Genomic DNA, 9,860 nt, shown 5'->3' on the forward strand with positions numbered 1-9,860 from the left:
AAGTGGTGACAGCACTGAACCCTGTGGCACTCCTGCTGTGAGGTACCGCAGTGTGCTGTGTACATCATGCAAACAAACAATTTGAGAGCGATTCAGAAGATAACTATTAAAAAAATCTAAAAAATGTCCCCGAAAGCCATAGTTGTAAAGTTTACTGCATAGAATACGGTGGTTAACTGAGTCAAATGCTTTTGATATATCCAAGAAGAGTCCACAAGCCACCTGGTTTTGTTCAAATGTTTCGTGTAAAATATCTGACAAAGTTTCAAAAAGATTCTGCGTACCGCTGCCTTGTACAAAGCCGTACTGCGAGGGCGATAAAATGCTGTGCTTACGAACAAAGCTGTCCATAGCCTCAAGAACATGCCTTTCAAGCAGTTGTGCTAAGAAAGGAAGTACGGATATGGGGCGGTAGTTTTCTGGTTTTGACGCATCTCCGCCCTTAAATATTGGAATAACACGTGCTCTCTTCATTTCATCGGGTACAACACACGTGTCTAGAATACTGTTCAAAATAAAAAGAATCGGCCTAGCTAGCACCGTGATATTACGTATTATATCTTCAGCTGATATTCCATCTAAGCCTTGAGCACGGCTCCTTCGTGACCGACAAAGCAATCGACGCAAGTCATCTTCAGCCATCGAAGGCAGAAGTGCTGAATCCGATACTGAACTGCTAGCTGCGATAAGGTTTGGCAGATTAAGGGGCGTTCCCGTATCGGTTACCAATGAAGAAAATGAGACATTGAAATTATTAGCCACCGCTTGCGATGGAGGACCGAAACCTTTTAGTATCGGGTCTAAGTGGGAGCTGGACTTGATTCCCCTAAGCTCATTCACTAGAGACCACATCTTTGCTGGTTTATTTCGTGAAAAGGAAAATTGACTGCTAAAGTAGCTTCTCTTGGAACAGCGCATCATTGCTGTAACTTTGTTTCGTGCGTTTCGGTAAAGATTCTTCAAAGCCTCGTCTTCTGGATGCTTTCGACATCGTTTCCAGAGTTCGTCTTTCTCCTGAATGGCTTTCAATATTCGGTTATTTACCCAATGTAAATGTGTTTTTCGCTTATGTACCAAAACAGATCTTTTGCACTCTTGTTTCAGCTCAGTAAAAGTGTCTACAAACTTTTTATACGCACTGGTCGAACCACTATGCGCTAGCAGTGTATCCCAGTCATATTGGGAGACAAGTCTGTCAAATCTAGCATAATCAAATATTTCTATATATTGGACATCCTTGCTTTTGACAGTATGAGCACCCGGAGATGAGATCTGGCAGCCGATATAGTAATGATCAGCCAGCTTTTTTGTTATTCGAATGGATTTAACGGTCAAAAAATCTATTGAGCGCACTAAGACGTGATCGAGGCACGAGGAAACAAGGCGACCTGAGAGCACTTCTTGTCTAGTTGCTTCATTAACGACAGATTGTATGCCATAGTCTGCTAATATGTTTAAATAATCGGAAACAATCGTCTTCTCAGAGCTTAGGATATCTATGTTGATATCCCCGATAATGCACATGTTATTATAAGAAGGTAGAACGTCAAAATTTTTTTTCAGTTCATCGAGAAATGATTGCACGTGTTCTGACGGTGGACGATACGCAGCGATTAAAGAGAGCGCAGTGCCAGAACATTCCAGGCGGAATGCAAGGCTTTCAGCAACCGAAATTGAAAACGACATCGGTGTAACTAACCATTTAGTCTTAATGAAGACCGCTATTCCCCCGCCTCGTCTACCTGTTCTGGTTAAAAAATGCTCTTGAAAATCGGGTAGGCGGAATTGGAATAACCTATCATCTTGAGCGTTAATTTCTGTAAGAACGAGAGCATCTACTAAGCTCAAAATGTTAGTGGTGTCAACAAGGAACTGATCCCAATGTTTCCTTATACTTCTCACGTTTACATGAATAACGGAAAAAGACGGGCTATCAGTGACGTCAAAGACTGTTCCAAGTGAACAAAAATCTGGAAGGGAGTGATAGTTGACTGCCATTTTCTAAGTCATCTTATCAACGTCGTCAACCGTGGCGATACGAAGCACACGGCCTCCGTCTTCTTTTCGAGCAAAAATCTTGCCATTTTTAACCCACACATACTTATAGGAGCTTTCCTTGCCTTTGGTACGAGCTTTCCAGAATAGTTCTTTGTTAGTCTGAGTCAAATTTTCGTTTAGGTACATCATGGGGTAAAGTTTTTTCTGTGCCAAGTCACGCAGTTTGCGACGTGCTGCCAGCCAAGTGTCCCGTAATGACGGGCCAGAGAACCTAACTAGTACCGGTGGTACTTTATCTTTTCTGGCGGGCAATCGGTGGACCGCTACAACATCCCGAGGGTTGAATTCTGTCAAAGCTAGCTTCTGTGCAAGTTCTGATATGACAGCACGCAGGTCTTCCCCTGAAGAAAATGGAAGTCCGTGGAGTTCCAAATTGGAAAGCCTGCTGTACTGCTCGTCCTTGTTGCGCTCAGCGCGAAATTGGGCTATTTCCTCAGACTGTTTTCTTACACATTCTGTTAATGATTCTACTTGGGTTTCAATACCTTTTACGGCTGAATCTGATTCCTTAGTCTGAGCCAGGACTGTGTCATAACCTGTTGCCAGATACTGCACAGAGCTTTGCAACTCCAGCACTGTTTCCCTCAAAGATAACACCTCATCAATCCGGGGCTTTAGTGCAAGTAACTGGTCAACCTTTTCTTTAAGGGGCAAAAGAGTAACAACCATGTCATTGATTCCCTGTAGTTGTTCTCGGAGAGAGCCCAACTGAGAGCTTGGGTCATCGGCTTCTGCAGATGCAGCCGAGTTGCGAAGTTGCCCTGAGCTTAATTCCCCCGTAGATGATCTACAGTGCTTGCATTTCCAACTCTCCCGTTTTAAGGATCCCATTGACAGAAAAGTGCTTTCAGCAACACCCGAGCATGTTTTCCCCAAGTGAAAGCCATTCTTACATTCCACACAGGACAAGAATCTGCCATCACTTGACAGCCGATTTGAACAAACCGGGCAAATCGATGACATGGCGAAGCACAAAACAAGTAAAGAATTTCGCACAAGGATCACGTCAAATATCAATGATCAGCATCAATCATGGCAGCAGTCGGCGGCGGCACACAAATGAGCTCTAGGGAAGAGTAGCTCACCTGTTTAGATGAAAATAGTTCTCGTAAGTGTTCGACAAGACTTTTGCCGCCGACTGCGAAGCGCTTGTGCTAGGGGGGCGTCTTTTATCCTTGAAAGGACGATCCCAGGCGCCACACTCCGGTAGAATCCAGAGGCAGCAGTTACTTCAATGAATGACGTAGCCTGCCAGCAGGGACAGGTTTCGCAGATGGCCGGTTGATCCTGGGGCCGTCATTCGATCCAGTAGTCGCAGATTCCTCTTCTCAGCTGATCGGCGGCGATACAATCTTGTGCCTGTTTAGATGAAAATAGTTCTCGTAAGTGTTCGACAAGACTTTTGCCGCCGACTGCCACTATAATAATAATAATACGCCAATAATAATAATAATAATAATAACTTAATAATACATTTATTTTGCATCATAAGCGACGTAGTAACACGACGTGCGACAATGAATTCAACGTTTTCTTCCTTGTCCGCTGCTCAGTTGTTGCATTGGTGGTTGTGGTATTCGTTCTTTTAGCTCAGCCTCCTAGACAAGACAAATGTACTTGTTTTCTCTTCTTTTCTCATTGCCTGAACAAACAAGGAACGTTACATGCTCGCCGGCTCTCGCGCCTGTGCACGGTTGGAGTTTTTAGACATTCCGCAGTAAAGACAGAGCTCTGCGAGTTAGCGCCTGCTTTAAAGCTTATTCACAGGATTAGCCTTCTTTGGGAAATCCACGCTGTTTGCCGTTTTTCTGTCTGTATGTCTGCCTGTCTGTGTCACACACCCCGTGAACGAGGCACCGACGCCGGGCCAAATTCCAAAGCCGGCTTATCAGCTTCCGAAAATAACCCCACGAAAGCAATTCTTCTTTCTTTTTCTTTCTGGGGTTTGACGTGCCAAAACCAGTTCTGATTATGAGGCACGCCGTAGCGGAGGGCTTCCGATTAATTTTGACCACCTGGGGTTCTTTAACGTGCACTACAACGCAAGCACACCGGCGTTTTTGCATTTCGCCTCCATCGAAATGTGGCCGCCGCGGCCGGGATGGCCGGGATTCGATCCCGCGATCTCGTGCTCAGCAGCGCAACGCCTTAGCTGACTGAGCCACCACGGCGGGTTCCCACGAAAGCGATAACAATTACTAAGGGGCCCTCTGGTGCACCAGCGAACGCCGGTTGTGGTCCAAAGACCGAGTCAGAGCCCAGAGTTGTCGAAACACAACAAAATACATTCTTCAAAACAAGGCAGTTACATACACACGTGCACACTTCGGCTAGGCACATCACAATGCAATCAGATGGGTATTAACAAAACACAGGAAAATAATTAACGACAAGCACTAAGAATCGAGCACGTAAAGTACAGAAGGAATAGGAAAACGAAGTCTCCAATCGTATTCACCCGTGCTGGTCTTGAGCCGGATGATCTCGGCGTAGCTCGAGGCAAATCTCGAAGAAGGAAGTTCTTCTGGAAATGCTGACGCTCGATGAACTCGTCGGTTAGCTTGCCAACGAATCCCCTTCACGTCACATCTCTTCACCGGCGAGTCTGATCCCGCTGCTGATCCCCGCACGGAGCTTTTATTTCCTTTGCCGGTGCTTCTCGAAGCTTCGGTCGGAGTCGTGATCACGTAGCATGAACAAAGCCTGGGAATCTTTTAGATATTTTTCGCTCGCGTTTTCCACCGCGGCCGTCGGAGCGTCGTCGAATGGGGTTGATGACTCATCCGTAGGCGCGCGCTAACGCTGTAGTACTCCCTCTCTCCCTCAACTCGCCGTCTGAGAGGGTGTTCCCGCGCGCGTTCTCCCTCTCTCTCGTTACCGTCGCCTTCGCTTATCTTATCGAAGCTTCTAGACTCCATTGGTCGCGTCGGCTGTCTGTGGCGTATATGCGCTCTCTCCCTCTGTCAAGGCTGCCGTGGGGCCGGCTTGCTTTTTCGCTGGCTTCAGTGACGCGCGGCGCGCGCTTTGATTTAGAGCCCTTTTGTGACAGTCTGTCTGTCTGTCTGTGACCTCCTTCATGCCACCTGTAGGCCTCGTCACTGAGCAGTCCATGGTCTAATTAGAATGTGGCTGCTGTGCTGAGTTGACCGGTTTTCAAACCAACCGTCGAACAAACTTACGCACACTGAGTATGTGACACTAATATGTGCCGCTCTTCAATGAACATCTTTCACGTCAGCCTGGGTCACCGAATTTGTGCCACAGGGCATGCGTCGCTCTTCAATGGCAAAAAAAGCAAACACAAAAAAAGAAAAAAATCCGGTGCTAGGCAGAGTCAAACCCGCGTCATATATATATATATAGAGAGAGAGAAATCAGAAGCAAAACTTCGCGGTTATCTTCGGTTTATTTACCCAACAGTTTCGGTCGGTGGACCGACCTTTTTCAAGGGATACAGGAAATTCTCGCAACAGTCTTTTTATATCTTCAGGTAGAGAAATAAGACGCCTAAAAAAGTGAGAAAGGATATATATATATATATATATATATATATATATATGCAGACAATCTTATCTGTATATTCAGACACGTGTGGACTTCGTGGCAGCGCGGCTAGGTGGCGCAACGTGCGTGTCCAGAATGAACAGGGAACCTTCAGAACTGCAGTAAACGAATATGATTAATTTCGTGCCATTATCGGCGCATGTCAGCGGGTCAGAAAAGAAGTGAAAAAAAAATCAGGTCCCACCGAGATTTGAACTCGGATTGCTGGATTCAGAGTCCAGAGTGCTAACCGTTACACCATGAGACCGCACACTTCCGACGCCGGGAATCGAACCCGGGCCTCCTGGGTGAAAGCCAGGTATCCTAGCCACTAGACCACGCCGGAGATGGGATGCATCGATGAAATGCGGCTTCCGTTCACTATAAGCAAGGTCGATGCGCTGTCGGAAAGCGTTGCACATCCACGGCACGCTGGCCGGAGCAGTAACCATGAGGCGCACACAGCTCGAGCATTCAAGGAATCTTTACTCGGGGTTTGCAATTGCATTTTTATACCCGGTAAGGGAAAGGAGAGTGGAAGCAGGGGAAGGGAAAAGATTACGTATTGTGCAGCTGCGCCATGTCTGACGTTGCATAATAGAACACTTCTCTCTTCTTAAAATTGGAACCGCTGCAATAGCTTGCGCAGCCTTGTTGACCAACGAAGGACTAGCTTCGGTTGGGCTTGAGGTGGTTGGAAGCGCTGAGTGTTTCCTTTTGAAACTTGAGCAGTATCCGCAGGATTACCCGGGCCGGTCGTTCGGCAACGTGCAATAGGTGATCCTGCTTTTACCTGGCGTATGGTCGGAGACTGGGTCACTAGCAGCAGTCTCAGTGACTGGTGACCTTGGCATCGACGCCAAGGTCACCAGTCGCCGCCTGACAATGGCAGGAAGGGTTTCTACGATTACCATCCGCGCTCCCGTAGTAGTAGAGGTTGAGGAAAAGAGAAAAGATGCATGTTTCTGCAACCCTTATAGGGAGCACGGCCCGTCGCTGAATTGACACGCCCAGGAGTCCATTTCTCTCTCTTTTCGTCATTGTGGATCTACCCGCTATACTGTCTGGCAGCATCTCCAGTCATTGCTCTCAACAGATGCACCTGTTACAGGGAAGAAAGTGTCTAGACGTGATCTCAATTGGTCCCCTAGAAGCATATCTGAAGGCGATTCCCCAGTCTAGCTCTAGAGGCGTTCTTCTGTAATTGAACAACAGCCGCGTCAATTTCTGCTCCGGATGCCAATAATTCTACTTTCGGATTCCCTCCTTCATGGTTCGAATCGCTCTTCCAGCAGCTCCGTCTTATTAAGAGTCAAAAGGTGCCGTACAAAAGTGTGTAATGTTGTTCTTTGATGCACATGTGGCGAATTCCATACTTGACACAATTGTACGTGGCACACCAAAGCGGGCAAAGATGCTCCTTAGGTTATCGTGCTAGCCGCGTTTGCATGCTTCATAGGAACGGCTTCGATTCATTTGGATACGAGTCCACTATAACCAGCACAATCTTCTCGGCTACCGGTCCTGCAAAATCAACATGAACGCGAGACCACTTTTCGTGATCCTTCGGCCAGCTCACGGGTAGGGCAGCTGATGGCACAGGAAAATTTTTGCGACTTTCACACTAGGCTGAACGCTGCTCTAGATCACGGTCAAGTCCCGGCCACCAAAATAATGAGCGTGTCACGGCTTTCATAGCTGATGATCCTCGGTGTGTTTCGTGCAGAAGCTGTAGCAAACGCTTCCTGGCATTGCTTGGAATGATGACGCGATTTCCTCAGTACACAAGGTTGTGAGCCATAGGCAGTTTTAGTTTACGTTCATAATATGGTGCCAAACTTGGCTCTATGCTCTTCTTGCTTGGTGCCCACCCATGCAACACGACGCAATGCTGCACGTGACGCAATGTCGAGTCGACGGCTGTGAGATCTTTCAGTTCACGGGTTGAGACGACGCCTTCGTCTAAACTTTCCAGCGCGAGCACAGATTCCGGTGGCTCACCTTCGATATACTAGCTCCGGCGACCTGCTTAGGCCACCTGCTGAGTGCGTCCGAGTTTAACAGCTGCTTCCCAAGAACATATTGAAGCTTGTACTTGTAGCCTCCGAGGTATACAGTACCCATCGTCGAATACGCTCAGCCGCCTTGCATGGTCGGTGTATCAGGGTCGAAATCCGGGCCAGTTGGTACATCGTTTGCAGGAAAAACCAATCAAAAAGGCGAAGGGTAAGAGAAGGGAATTCACACCACAACGAATTCCCTTCTCTTGTCCTTCTTCTTCTTTGACTGTTCTGTTTTTTCCCCCTAATAAATGGTCGGTGTCTGGCGGTCATGTCTCCGCACTAGTGGCTGATGATCCCTGACCAACGTATACATTAACGACCTAAAAGGTAGTCACGAAACTTAGCTACACCGAAGATCAGTGCCACCGCTTCACGTCCCAACAGAGAAGTTCGGCTCCGCTTTGTTTAGTGTCCTTGAGCCAACCTGGGCTGTACAAGCCACCGGTGGCGAGCGCTATACTTTCCTTGGCGCCCGCTACCTACCGAGCCAACGGTAGCCGCGTGATTTAGGCGCGCAAAAAACCAGTAGGCCTATGCACGTTACCGACTGAGTGAAACAGAACGGCGCCCACTCAGAGCTGCGATGCATCACACTCTAGCTTAAATTCTTTGGACGGGTCGAAATGCACGGGGATATGAACAGCTTTTAAACTTCGTTCCGCCTCATTGAACGCAGCCTCTTCTGGTGCTTCCCATTGCCACCGCGTGTTCTTCTCCAATAAACGATATAGCGAGACTGAAGTTGTAAACATGTTTGGTAGAAATTTTGCAAAAAAGGTCAGCAGTCCCACAAGTGACCGTAGTTCAGTCACATTACGTGGGTATAAGGTGTATTCATGATTGCTGTCACGTATTTTTAATTTTTTTTTCTATGGGATGAAGACCTTCGCTGTATGCGGAGCCCGAGATGAGTGGCGGCCGACTGGTGTAATTTGCATTTGTAATATCGTAGCTTAACTCCATGCTGCCGAAATCACTCCAACCCGCTTTTGAATCGATCATCGTTGTCGCCCTTCCTCTCGGACACGATGACATCATCGAGATAAGCTTGGATACCGGATAAGTCATTCAAAACCCCTGTCGATTTTTTCTCTGAAAAATCGACGTCGCAGACGATATTCCAAACGGGAGACGATTATAGCAAAAATAAACCTTTGTGCGTGTTGATTACGCAAAGTTTGCACGAAGTTTCGTCCAGAGGCACCTGGCTGTAAGCAACCCGGAAGTCGAGAGCTAGTGCTGAGATGCAAACATATATCCTCGATTACAGGAATCGGATACTGTTGGACTGCCGCAAACCGGATTCAAGGTAACTTTAAAATCGCCACGAATCCGTATTGAACCTTCTTTTTCTTTAGCACCGGCACAACGGGCGTTGCCCAATTCCAACAGCTGACTGGGGATAGAATGCCAAGGAAAACGACTCGGTCAAGCTGTAGTGATACTGTATCGCGAAGGGCATAAGCAAAGGATCTCGATCGCCTTACAATACTTAGGAATGGCTCCATTCAAAAACAGGCTTGCTCGAGAACCCTTGATTAAGCCTAGTTCCGTCGAGAAGACACGCCGTTAGTGGCCGAAAATGGCCTTAACCTTGCGGTTGTCCGTTTCGCATGCCTGTGAGGCTCCACAGGCAGAATTCACATTAAGCAGAGGAGCGCCAGCGTTGTCCAGCAGCGTCAGAAGGTCCCTTCCGCATAAACTTGGCCCTTCACAGTCGAGTACTGGAAATGGGCAGTTCACGAGCACGTCTTTGAAGCCGGCACTTAATGACATGTCACCTTGCACCGGTAACCGCCCTGCGTAACGAGACAACTTCACGCGTGATGGCTTCAGGGCCGGCCAATGATTCTGATGCTTCATGAAAAGTTCCCAGGAAACGACACACACTGTCGACCCAATGTCGACTTCCATATGGCTATTGGAACCCCACCCCACATAAATATGCGGCGGATTGGTGGCCCTCGGAAGCGTTATTGCTCAGACACCAAAGTTCTAATGTTGGCTTCATCACTGCATGGTATCGCCAGCTGGTGTGGGGCTTGTGTTACAACACTGAGCAGGTATAACTCCACGTGAGAAACAAAAATTACGGATTACTGGTTAGAAAAACAAAAACTACTCATATAGGTTGTTATCTATTCGAAAGATATATATACTCTATAATCATTGAACATAACGTTTGAAAGCAAATTC

The 9,860-nt window shown here is 47.3% G+C and overlaps 1 protein-coding gene and 2 non-coding genes across 3 annotated transcripts; all 3 read right to left on the reverse strand.

Moving 5' to 3' along the window:
* Nucleotides 1–2,001: 2,001 nt before the first annotated feature.
* Nucleotides 2,002–3,357, reverse strand: LOC119431705 (uncharacterized). Its single transcript, XM_037699181.2, has one exon. The coding sequence runs from the start codon at nt 3,019–3,021 to the stop codon at nt 2,002–2,004; it is 1,020 nt and encodes a 339-aa protein (XP_037555109.2). The 5' UTR covers nt 3,022–3,357.
* A 2,440-nt stretch (nt 3,358–5,797) lies between these two features.
* Nucleotides 5,798–5,869, reverse strand: Trnaq-cug (transfer RNA glutamine (anticodon CUG)). The gene has a single exon. It is a non-coding gene; the product is annotated as a tRNA-Gln (tRNA).
* Nucleotides 5,870–5,875: 6 nt separating this feature from the next.
* On the reverse strand, nt 5,876–5,947 carry Trnae-uuc (transfer RNA glutamic acid (anticodon UUC)). Its single transcript has one exon. It is a non-coding gene; the product is annotated as a tRNA-Glu (tRNA).
* Nucleotides 5,948–9,860: the final 3,913 nt, after the last annotated feature.

The sequence above is a fragment of the Dermacentor silvarum genome, chromosome 10 (assembly GCF_013339745.2).
Source record: "Dermacentor silvarum isolate Dsil-2018 chromosome 10, BIME_Dsil_1.4, whole genome shotgun sequence".
Taxonomy (NCBI): Eukaryota; Metazoa; Arthropoda; class Arachnida; order Ixodida; family Ixodidae; genus Dermacentor; species Dermacentor silvarum.